The sequence below is a fragment of the Acanthisitta chloris genome, unplaced genomic scaffold (genome assembly GCF_000695815.1).
Source record: "Acanthisitta chloris isolate BGI_N310 unplaced genomic scaffold, ASM69581v1 scaffold40671, whole genome shotgun sequence".
Taxonomy (NCBI): Eukaryota; Metazoa; Chordata; class Aves; order Passeriformes; family Acanthisittidae; genus Acanthisitta; species Acanthisitta chloris.
The window spans coordinates 344-12783 of NW_008657302.1; the positions used below are offsets into that span (position 1 = coordinate 344).

Consider the following 12440-nt stretch of genomic DNA (forward strand, 5'->3'; position numbering starts at 1 on the left):
GTTGCTGCTGGTGTCGGTGTTGGTGATGCTGGTGGTGGTGCTGGTGCTGCTGGTGCTGCTGGTGCTGCTAGTGGTGCTGCTAGTGGTGGTGCTGGTGGTGCTGGTGGTCCCTGACACTCTCTCTCTGTGTTTGTGCTGCAGGTCACAGTGCTGGGGACACCTGCAGAAGAGCAAGGAGGAGGCAAAATAGACCTGATCAAGGCTGGAGCATTTGATGGCCTGGATGTGGTTTTCATGGCACATCCCTCGCAAGAAAACGCAGCTTACCTGCCTGATGTGGCCGAGCACGAGTGAGTGAGCAGGTTCACGTGGGAAGAGCTTGTGGTTAGCCTTTACTCACTGCTCTGAGCAGGAAAGGTGCTTTGGAAGGGGCTGCACTGGGTGATGGGGACTTTGCAGGTGACCTTCAAAGTGTTTGTAGTCAGCTAAGGAGCTAAGTCACTATTATGGAATGGCACTGTGAGCTCTTTGTCCAGTGTTCAGCATAGTGCAGAAACTCCTGACTGCTCTGAGATAATCGTGTGTGTGCCCCCCAAATCCATTCTTTGTTCAGATGTTTCTAGGTGCTTCTTTAGCTGCAGTCAGCTAAGGAGGAGTAGGAAATGGCACTGAGCCCTTTGTCCAAAGTTCAGTGATCAGCCTAGTGCAGAAACTCATGACTGCTCTCAGATCATCTTGCATGTGTTCCCACAACTCCATTCTTTGTTCAGATGTTTTTAGGTGCTCCTTTGAAACCTACATGGGGTTATCCCATCTGTTAAAATATAAATAGAAACTAAAAGTGGAACTGGAGGGTCTCAGGATCATAGTTCTTGCTTTAAAGGTGGAACTGGAGAGTTTCAAGGATCACAGTTCCTTGTTTTAAAGGTGGAACTGGAGGGTCTCATGGGTCACAGTCCCTTGTTTTAAAGGTGGAGCTGGAGGGTCTCAAGGATCACAGTTCCTTGCTTTCCTGAGTGCCAGATCATGTAGTTCTCTGTATGCATTTTAGTTTAATCAGTTTGGAAAGTGCTTCAGGTTTTCCCTCCTGCTTTTGAAAGAAGTGGCCAGCTGAGCCTGACTGCAGTGTGGATCCACATTCCCTTCCAGACTAAATTTAGCCATGGCCATGTTGTGTGTGTTAACTCTCACATCAACTTCTTATTTTTGATCCAAAGCAGTTCTTGGCTTTGCTTCATGTTTGCCCCCGAGATAAGCACAGACAGCAGTCCTACCCTCACTCAGCTGCTTTTATTGCCAGCTAGCCTTACAACCCTTTGCAAATCATGTTTGTCTTTTGGTTAGTACAGTTACAGCACTTGAACTCTTTTGTGCTTGGAGTCATTTGACTTGCCTTGAAGTACATATTGCTGTATGTGCATAACCAGAATTACACACAGGATAGTGAAGTACAATTTCCTTAGACCTTAGGGAACACAGTGTTTCCTTACCCTTTTGGAGTCCAGTTTGGGAGTCCAGTTTGGGACTTCCTTTCTTGCTCTGCCAGTCTGCAAGGCCATGCTGTTCTTCTGATGGTACAAACTGCTGTTTCCATGTTGTCCCAGCTGTAATCTATCAGTTTCTGTTACTACATTTTATGTCACTGTTACTAATGATTCTTCATCCCAGGGTCTAACCTTGCAGAGACTCCACTAGTAACCTCTCTCCAGTGCAACAGTTTTTTTCAAAGATTGCATTGTCTCTGACTCACTTCTGTAATATTTAAATAACTGTATTTCCAACCATTCCTGGCTTGTTGTACTCAGAACTGTTTTCAGCTTGGTTGTGCTGCCATCCCCCTCCTATGTGTTCAATTCTATTGGCCACTTTGGTTTTGCCAGGGCTGTTTCCAGTGGATGATTTGCTTCTGTTACTGCCAAGTTCTATGGTAAAACAGACAAGATTAGCAACACTTAGTCTTCATTACTTGCTATGTCCCTTTACTGTGGTTCTAAAGAGTCTTCACTGGTTATTGTAGTCTCCTTCAAGGCTTGGCCCAGCTTCCCTTTGGGTTGCTGTACCTTAAGACTCTATTTATGATCTTCAAGATGCAGTTTTCATTCATAGTTTTGTGTTTGGAGTTTGATCTGGTAAGATTTGGAAACTTCTCTTCAGAGGTGAAGATCTGCTGCAGGATCCAAGTCCTAAATACCCTTTGAACACTGAATCAAAGTGCTGAGTGAAACAACTTATTACCTGCAAAAACTTGAAATACTGAGTTTATAGAATGTTTTATGCAACTGTCAGTTCCAAAGGGACAGTTTTGTTCAGTTGTAATTGATCTTTGGCTGTTTCCAAGGAATTTAAGGGCTGGTGATCTCTAAATTGTTAGTGTAGCTACAACTCCAAAAGTTGGGTTGGGCCTGGATGAACCCACTGGGATAACTGGTGAATACATTCCAGAGTTTGCTGATTCTTACTCACTTGTCCCTCACTTAATCAGCCAATTTACTGTTGGTCAAACAGGATCCACATTCTGCTTGTTTTCTTAACCAGGCTTAGGGTGTTGTTATGCTGCAAAATCTGCTGGGTTTTCCTGAGGGGGTGTGACACTTGTGGGCAGCAGTAGAAGCACAAGAAAAGGAATGCTGGAGGAATGTTTTTAAGTAAGAAACACGTGTTGCTTGTGGAAAAATATTATTGCGACATGACTTTCTGCTTTACTTGGCCTCTTCCCCATTTTATTTTTTTAGGCTGTCCAGGGATCTTTGTGGGGTGGTTTGCACATACTCTAGGACATGGATCTGTAGCTGTCTTGGGGGTGGGAGGGGCTGGAAAGGGATGTACTGAATTTGGGTTTGTAGTAGCAGGAGATGTTTTCTGCTGCAGCAGTGAACTCCACTGTGTCCCTCTCTGCTCTCCAGTAGTTAAGTGCTGGTCTCAGCTTACAGCTGTGGCATTGTTCCAAGCACAAGGGTCAGTCTGGGATAACTGGGTGAGTTGGCATTTGTGCAAGACAGAGGGATGAGCAAGTCGAGCTGGTCCTAGCTGGGTAAGAGGCAGGTTGTGCACCTCAGGGTGGAGGGAACTCTTTGAGCTTGAAGATGGAGTTCTTTGTGTAGAGGAGTACAAATCGTAGAATTTAGGGGTTGGAATGGAGCTTAGAGCTCACCCAACCCCAAGCCCTGCCCTGGGCAGGGACACCTCCCACCAGAGCAGGTTGCTCAAGGCTCATCCAACCTGGCTGTGAACACTGCCAGGCTTGGGGCAGCCACAGCCTCCCTGGGCAGCTATGGTTTAGTATGTGAAACTCTTCAGGACAAGACTTTGTGGTGGTATGTCACCAGTAACTCCCTTGCCTGGCTGGCTCTTGGTATCATCCCATTTTCTTGGCTTTCTAGAAGTTTTCCAGTGTTCTTCTGCACTCAAAGCCAGTTAAAGTTTGCCAGTGTCTAGTGGCAGCTAAATTGTTTAGTGTTCTGCTGCAGGAAATAACAAATATTTGTGTGATCAAAAGGAACCTATTGTTTTAGATTGGGTTGGTTTGGGTTTTTTTCAATGGACAAAAAACAAATAAGCAATGCCTTTTATTTCCTAGCGTGACTGTGAAATACTATGGAAAAGCTTCTCATGCTGCTGCTTATCCTTGGGAAGGAGTTAATGCATTAGATGCTGCTGTTCTTGCGTACAACAATCTGTCTGTTTTAAGACAGCAAATGAAACCGACCTGGAGAGTTCATGGTGAGATCTTCATTACATCTAATGTCCAGCAAGTAAGAGTTTAGGCTGTGGAAGTACTAACTGAGACTATCACACATTCCAAAGGATTGAATTAGTGCACTGAATTGGTGTAGTCACCTCAAATGTTATGAAATACCAATTGAAGTGCTATGTCTGTAATCTTTAAAGTCACATCAGTGTCCAGAACTAAGTGCTGAAAATAGGTCAGACCCAAAAGAGGACACTGCTGGAGGCTAAACAAATTCTAACTCTTTGCACTTGATGTGGCAGTTCAGAAAGGGGAAAAAAAAACCCCACAAAGTTTATTTTGGTACATGGCCTCGAATTCCTTAATGTATGTGTTTTTGCAAAGGTGTAAGAGGAAATGCCTTGGAACAGGGAGGTATTACTGCATCATTTTTGTAGTAGACATTGCATTAATTAGATGGAATTTATTGGAAAGGTGAAGTGTTCTAGAGTGAAGTTTGTTTGCTGAACTACAAGGAATGAGTGATGGCAGGAGCTCATAGTTCTGCTTAGTAGCCCAATCAACTAGATAGAATAGAATCATTAAGGCTGGAGGTGACCTCTAAGATCATCCACTCCAAGCCTGTCCCCACTGCTCCCCCAGCCTGGAGCTGCATGGGCTGTTGTGTGCCAAGGGCAGCACCAGCTCTGAGCCTCACTGACCCTCATGCAGTGTCCTCATCCCACTGCAGATGTTCTCTGGATTCTAATGTTTAATATCTAGTAGGTTTTGGAGTAGAAAGGTCATTTTGCAGTAAGTAAAGCTTTAAGCTTGACTCATACTCCTTGAACATGATGTTTTTCTTCCTGGAAAGTGAGAGGGTTTCAGAAGTTGAGATGGAACAGCCCTTTAGCTATAAACCCAAACTTCCCTTATTACACCCAATGCAACTTGCCAAGTTAAAGTTAAGAAACTTGGCCATTTCTACAGGACTTAGAAATGTAGAACTGTTTATTCTGTGTACTTGTTATGAGCTTAAAACTCTTCCAGAAGTCCTGAGCTAATCATTATATATCTTGGCTGCTTGTGCTGTCTAATACATATGTGTATTAGTCCTAATCTTTTTGACTGTAGATGAAACTGTTTGTGTTCTGCTGTGCAGCATATCTGAATGGGCTTGGCAGCAGGCATAGCCTCTCCATCCTATTGCTCTGTGGGAAACAAGGCTCTTAGCTAGAAGTTTTGGTGTCTCAAACCCAAGTGTTGCAGCTTTAAGGTTGGAGGTTCAATTGAATCTAAGCCAAACCCCCTAAATACTCCTTTCTTCTTAGTTTTTAAAGGCTCCATGGGTAATGTTGGCAAAAAAAACCCCTAAGTATTTAAGGTAATAATTCTTGAGCCACAGCAAAACTTGAATTACTGTGTTGATACAACTGCTGTCATAAACCTGGTTTTCAAACTGGAACTATTTCAGATACTTCTGGGAAAGGATAAGCAGCCAGAATGAGATTCAGCCTTAGGAATGCTTTATTTGCTACAGTGTGTTGGAGATCTCATGTTACAGACTTGCAGTAATAGCAGTGGCTGAATTAAGTGACCCTAAAAATAGTAGTGTTAACCTACTAACAAAAGCTGAAATGATTTCATAGAGTCGTAGAGTTTTAAGGGTTGGAATGGGTCTGTGTCACAGAGATGTTCATCATTATGTCCTTGCTGTTCCTTTCCTGTGATGTCTGTCCCTCTCAGCTGTTCCTTTTGTTATGGACAAGTTTGTGATTAATCCAGCACTTTATTTTGGCTGTATTTGAGACTGGAAAGGTTTTAGTTGAGGTGAAGTTCATAATCTTGATAGATTTTCTCCCCCAAAAGTTGAGATCTGTTGTGCATTTGCATCCTGTCAGTGCTGTCCCTTCAGGCCTCAGTCACACACATCAGTAACTCAGGCAATATTTCTGTTTAAGGTAGATAAGTTTCTCAGATTCTACAGAATTCAAATCTTACTCCACGTACATGAACTGAGGGAAACAAACAACCTGTTGAAAGCAATGAAATCTAATGTAGGATTGGGATGTTTTATTGGTGAAATACCTGAGTCTTCTATGGTAGTGCCTTGGGTGCCATTTGAAAAAGATGTACTTATCACACATTGGCTTGAGGGAACACTTTATTCTCAAACTGCACTCTTGAATAGAACTACATGTTATGCATTCCAACGTCTCTGAGGAATTAGTAGGAGGATTCTAATGAACCTTCTGGGCACTGCTACACACACATTGCTCCAGGATTGCCAAGAAGTGCAACTTACTCAGGTTTTCTCCAAGCTCAAGAAGTAAGTTGGGAACATTCTGGTTGTTTAAAGGTTGGAATCCAAGGCAGCCTGCAGAGCAATGTTTTTCCTTCCTGGCAGCCAGATTGCGTTAGGGCTCTGATGTGTTGAATTTCAGGGCAGTAATTACCAGTGCTGGGCTGGCTTGTCCCTGGATTTGTAACAGATGTCTCAGCAGAGAATGCAGTGAAATTGTGCTGGAAAACATGTACCTGTTAATCTGATGTGATGAAGAAACTGTGCACATACTGTTTTTGCCATTCTTCGTATTTCATGCTCAGCTGATGTTTTGTTCATCATGCCAAGGCTGAAGATCAAGCAGTTGCCTTTGACACTAACCACATGACTTTTCCCTCTCTGCAGGTGTCATAAAAAACGGTGGTGTGAAACCTAACATCATTCCTTCCTACACCGAGCTCGAGTTCTACCTGCGTGCCCCTTCCATGAAAGAGCTCTCTGTTCTGACAGAGAAGGTTGAGAACTGCTTCAAATCTGCAGCACTGGCCACAGGATGCAAAGTAAGGATGTAGTCATGATCATATGTTTCTGTTCCACAGAGCAGGAGAGGAAATCAAGGTTTGCATTATTTGTCTGCAAGGTATCTAGCCAAAGTGCACCTAAATTTCTCTGATACTCTTTGCTGTTCTGCTGCTTTGTGTCCTGAAAGAAAGCTCTGGGTTATAAATAGAGTGCCACAGAATCCTAGAAGTATCTAGACTGGGAGAGACCTCCAGAGCTCATCTGGTCTAATCCTCTGTTCAGAGCAGGACCAGTTAGAGCAGATTGCTGTATGCCAAGTGGACTTTGGAGTACATCCAAGGATGAAATTCCACAGCCTCTCTCATTGAGTGCTCATGGTGAGCATGGTTTGTCCTGATAGTTATGCTGTGATGACTTTAGCTCTGGAACAGTTTGTCTGGACAGATTGCAGTGTTTCCCTCCTTGGAGATACTCAAAAGCTGCCTTGATATAATGCTGGGCAGCCAGCTCTAGGTGACCCTGATTGAGCAGGGGAGTTGGTTGGACAAGATGACCTCTGTAGGCACTTTCCAACAGCAGATATTCAGTAGTTCTGTTTCATCTAATAGCAATTGCCTTTGTTACCTTTGATCACATCACTGTGATCTGTGAGGAGTTTGGTTCTGTCTTCCCTCCCCATCTGATAACTGAAGACAGCAGAAAGATGTCCCACTAACCTTTTGTTCTAAAAGCTCAGCAAATCAAGTTCTTTCACCCTTCCCTTATCACATTCTCAACCTAATCATTTAGCAACTTGAGTGTTTTTGGTCCCAAAGGGCCTTGGCAGTGCTGGGGGCACAGCTCAGTGGGAGCCAAGAGTGTGCACAGGTGGCCAAGGAGGCCAAGGGCACCTTGTCCTGGCTCAGCAGAGTGTGGCAGCAGCACTAGGGCAGTGTCATCCCCCTGCACTGGGCACTGGGGAGGTCCCAGCTCAGTGCTGTGCTCAGCTTTGGGCACTCACTGCCCAAAGGCCATTGAGGCACTGAGCGAGTCCAGCCAAGGGCAACGAGGGCAGCAAAGGGCAGAGCACATGGGCAAGGGCTGAGGGAGTTGGGTTGGTCAGCCTGGAGAAGAGGCTCAGGGGTGACCTCCTGGCTCTCTGCAACTCCTGCCAGGGCTGGAGAGAGGTGTGGGATGTGTGTCCTGCCAGGGCTGAGGGAGAGGAGAGAGGGAATGGCCTTGAGCTGAGCCAGGGCAGAGTCAGATTGGATGTGAGGAGAAATGTTTTCCCTGTTGTGGTGTTGAGGCCCTGGGATATTGCCCAGGGAGGTGGTGCAGTCACCATCCCTGGAGGTGTTTCAGAGGTGTCTGATGTGGCACTGGAGGATCTGGGTTAGGGTTTGGGGGTTCCAGCAGGGACAGGTTCATGGTTGGACTAGGTGATTATAGAGGTCTCCTCCAACCTTGGTGACTCTATGAAAATAGAATTTGATAAAAGCCTAAGTTGATTTCTGTGTGGGCTAATAGTACCTGCAGTGGAAATCATTAAACACTGTTACAGGAAATGTTTGGTTCCTGTTTTTGGAGAAAACAGTGAATTCCTTCCTTCTGGCATTTGGCTGTCTCCAGAACAAGCTGAATGGAATACCAGCTGTGTTTGGCCAATGGTAATACTTGGCAGAATGTTGTATTTTTGGAAGGAATGTAGCATTTCTGTCTGTTTTGCCTTGGGCTTGAATTGTGGCTCTGTAGTTCTTTTTTCTGGCCTTTAGGTCGCTTACATTAACCTGGCTTCAGCTGGAGAAAAACTTGTAATCATTTGGGGTTTTTGTCTAGGTGGAAATAAAAGGTGGTGAAAACGATTACTACAATGTGCTTCCCAATAAGACCCTGCAGAGAATTTACAAGGAGAATGGAAAGGAGCTTGGAATAGACTTTGTATCAGAAGACTCTATCTTGAATGGTTTGTCAGGTAACTCCCTCTGTGTTTTTCCTTATGACTTCAGCTTAGGTTGGTCGACCCTGAAGTGTTTAAATCATGGGCTCAGTGCTGGGTCAAACAGAGTTTGGTCAGAAGCAAAAGCCAAATTGCAAAGGTGAAGCTCTGTAAAAGGGTTTATATCTCTGGCCTGTGTCTCTGTATGTGTTGTACAAGTGAGAACAGGTAAGAAAAGCAGAGATCAGTTTCTGATAGTGGTTCTGAAAGTATTTCAAGTGATACACAGTTTGGTTGGGGGAAGGATGGAAAGCTAAGAACATTCTAACAGAGAGCATGAGGTTGTGGGATGAGTTGCATCTGCTCTGTTGCTTTGCAATACAGAATCCTGGTGTGCTGTGAATGGGGATTTGGTTTAGTTTTTAGACACCTTGTTTAATCATATTTTCCAAGCTTACACACAAACAAATCCACTAGAACCCAACACATGTGTTAGAGGGAGTTTTTTGAGGGATTTATAAATGGAAGCTTAAGCATCTCAGTAACTCTAATTTAAACCTCTCTTCACTAACAGGTAGTTCTATGCCTCTAATTTTAGCTCAGGAGTTCAACAGATCAGTTTTCCAAAGGGTAATAATGTTCAAGTAGGTGTTCTCTTTTGGGTCTTGACTATGTGTCAAATGATTGAACTTTTTTGGCATCAGAGCCGTAACAGGAGTGTGAATTCTGGAACACTTAGGTGGGTTTCTCGTTATCCTTAAGAGGGTTTTTGGTTCAGACTCTTCCTACAGAAACTCTGCTCAAGTCTCAGCTGCTGCTGCTGCTTTAGCATTCACTACTGATCATAACTCTGTATATGAATGTCTCCACTCTTGTTAAAGGTTTTTCTCTTAGAAGGAAAATGCTGCTCTCAGTAAAAACCACTTCCCATGAAAATCTGCAGCATTGCTGTCAGGCTTTTCTAATAGCTACAAAGCCACTAACATTTTGTCTGGAGTTTAGTTCTGAATTTATTTCAAGAGTGTTTGTGCTGTTAAGATTTCCATAGCTGAGAATAATCCAAAGGCATGGAGGGGAAATAGTTGTCCTCAATCTGGTTTTGAAGGTAGATGGTTCCTACTTCAGAGTTCCCAGTACTGAGTATTTGCCTGTTGATGAGAAGAAGGGTCCACTTCTAAGGGCTGTAACAGGAAAACAGCTGAACTGCCAGAAGGTTTGCAGCTTTCATTGTTTCTGAATTAACAGGTGACTCTCAGGAGATGCTTGATGAAAAAATGAACAGTAAATGGAATAGGAACATGTTGATATAATCTTCTTTGCAGTCCAGTAACTGATCATTGATCAGAAGTGCAGGGTAGAGCAGCATCTGAAGATCATAGAATCATAGAACCACCAAGGCTGGAGGAGACCTCTAAGATCATTGAGTCCACCATGAACCTGTCACTGCTGGAACCCCCAAACCCTAACCCAGATCCTCCAGTGCCACATCAGACACCTCTGAAACACCTCCAGGGATGGTGACTGCACCACCTCCCTGGGCAATATCCCAGGGCCTCAACACCACAACAGGGAAAACAGGTGCCCACTGGTGGCTCCCACTGAGCTGTGCCCCCAGCACTGCCAAGGCCCTTTGGGACCAACACCTCTGTCCCCACTGCTCCCCCAGCCTGGAGCTGCATGGGCTGTTGTGTGCCAAGGGCAGCACCAGCTCTGAGCCTCACTGACCCTCATGCAGTGTCCTCAGCCACTGATCCAGTCACTCCAGGTCTCTCTGCAGAGCTTTCCTACCCTCAGGCAGATCCACACTCACACCCAACTCTGATGTCTCTGCAGATTTACTCAAGATGCCAAGTTAGGGAGAACACCTTGGTGATGGGAGTTATTTATATGTTTGATGACTCATTAGAAATGCTTTTATTTTGGTGTTTGGGGCAAAGGTTGTTCTGTTTCAGACATGGGGTGGAGGTGATGTCTATCCTGCATTTTCTTACAGCATTCAAAACTGTCCAACACTCATTCATTAAGAAAATCTCTGTGCTGCTTCTAGGTTCCACTGACTTTGGAAATGTAACTTTTGTGGTCCCTGGGCTTCATCCTTATTTTTATATTGGTTCTGATGCACTGAATCACACTGAGCAGTACACAGAAGCTGCAGGTGAGTGGACGTGAGAAGGGTTGGAGGTTTATATTTGGAACCTTTATGCATTGTTGAGGCTGCTTGCAGGGTCTGATGCAAATCTGGAAATCAGAAATATCTCAAATTGCAGAGAATTAAAGCTTTCACGTGTTCCTGTGGTATTCAGAGCTACGTATAAAAGTGTGAGAGCCTTAGAGAAATGGGGTTGCTTTTGTCAGGTGTGATGGGATCTGAGCTGAACATGGACCCTGAAACAATTAACTTAGCTAATAGTCCTAGTGGACAACAGGCTGTCCATGGGTCAGCAGTGTGTCCTGGTGGCTCAGGGGCCAATGGAATCCTGGGATGCATTGGGAAGAGCATTGCCAGCAGGTCAGGGAGGTGATCCTGTCCCTCTGCTCAGCCCTGGGGAGGTCACACCTGGAGTGCTGTGTCCAGTTCTGGCTCCTCAGGGCCAGAGGGACATGGAGCTCCTGCAGCAGGGCCAGGGCAGGGCAAGGAAGATGCTGAAGGCACTGGAGCACCTCAGGGATGAGCAAAGGCTGAGGGAGTTGGGGCTGTTCAGCCTCCAGAAGAGACAACTCAGAGGGACCTCAGGAATGGATTCAAGTCCATGAACAGGAGGTGCCAAGAGGATGATCAGACTCTGCTCAGTGGGGAAACCAATCAAACAAGAGGGAACAGCACAAAGTGATGCTCAGGAAGTTCCAGCTGAACAGGAGGAAGAACTTCTTTGCTGTGCAGTCCCTGAGCACTGAACAGATTGCCCAGAGAGGTCGTGGATTCTCCTCCCTGCAGATATTCCAGACCCCTCTGGACACAGCCCTGAGCCATGAGCTCTGGGCTGGCCCTGCTGGAGTAGGAGGTGGGACCAGTGACCCACTGTGGTCCCTTCCAACCTCACTGAGTCTGGGATTCATGCAAGTAGATGTTTCAGAAACTGTTCTTGTGACCAAAACTCAAAGTTCTAATTTTATAGAATCTGCTTTATGTGGTAAGGTAAAGGTTTAGTATTAGTAATCTAACCTGAAATTCCTCTAACTTCCTTTTTCCTGCAGGGTCTCAGGATGCTCAGTTCTATGCTCTGCGCACAGCAAAGGCTCTGGCAATGACAGCACTGGATGTCATTTTCACACCAGGGCTGCTAGAAGAGGTCAGGAAAGACTTCAGAGAGGTGAAGCTAAAAGAAGAGGGGCCAATAAATCCAGCAGAACCTTAAAAAGAACCTGGTGTTGGTGTAGGAGCATGTGCATCACACTAAACTCCATTAATCCTCTTCCAGTAGGATTGACTCCATGGAGATGCTGTATTCAAATCCCAGTAGGAGCTGGATGGATACATAGCTGAGGAAATGTTGATTTTTGTACCTTTTTTTTTAATTTAGGGGGAGAAAATGGCATCATTGCGTTCGAAAGTGTGCAATTTCATCTAGCTGTGATATTTGTGTTCCATATGGTGATGAATTCCGTAGAGAGATCGTAGAATCATTGATAGAACCATCAAATTTCGTAGAGAGATCATAGAATCATTGGTAGAACCATCATGGTTGGAGAAAACCTCTAAGATTGGGTCCAGCCTTTAACCTTCCACTCTGCTGTAGATCTCAAATATGTTCTCTTTAAGTTGCAGTGTTGAATAAATGTTAGAGTTTAGATCCTTCATCACTGATATCCTGTGTATTGCTAAAGTAATGTCCCTCCCAGGGGATATATGGCTGGTCCTGTTCCAAAATAAGCATTGTTCATTCAGTAATCATTGCCTGAATCTGTTCTATGAAGCATTTCTCTCTGGGCAGTCATTTTTCTGAGGACAAATTGAAAACCTCAGCTGGTTTCTCTGGAGAAAAAGGGGCTGTGTTTGGAAACATATTTGGTTTTGACCAGTGGTAGCATCTAGCAATGGAAGAGAATTGTTTCCATGGAAAAATTGTCCTGAAATGCATTGATCTCCCTCCCAGTAAATGCTGGAGGTGCTG

The 12440-nt window shown here is 44.7% G+C and overlaps 1 protein-coding gene across 1 annotated transcript in view; it reads left to right on the plus strand.

Moving 5' to 3' along the window:
- PM20D2 (peptidase M20 domain containing 2) overlaps positions 1-11684 on the plus strand; it is a gene marked incomplete at its 5' end in the record, with an annotated part of 11950 nt that extends 266 nt beyond the window's left edge. Inside the window, 6 exons of the mRNA XM_009084653.1 lie at positions 142-290; positions 3518-3660; positions 6297-6451; positions 8229-8364; positions 10376-10483; positions 11524-11684. Of these exons, the coding sequence (XP_009082901.1) occupies positions 142-290; positions 3518-3660; positions 6297-6451; positions 8229-8364; positions 10376-10483; positions 11524-11684 (852 nt within the window). The remainder of the gene's footprint in view (positions 1-141; positions 291-3517; positions 3661-6296; positions 6452-8228; positions 8365-10375; positions 10484-11523) is intronic.
- Positions 11685-12440: the final 756 nt, after the last annotated feature.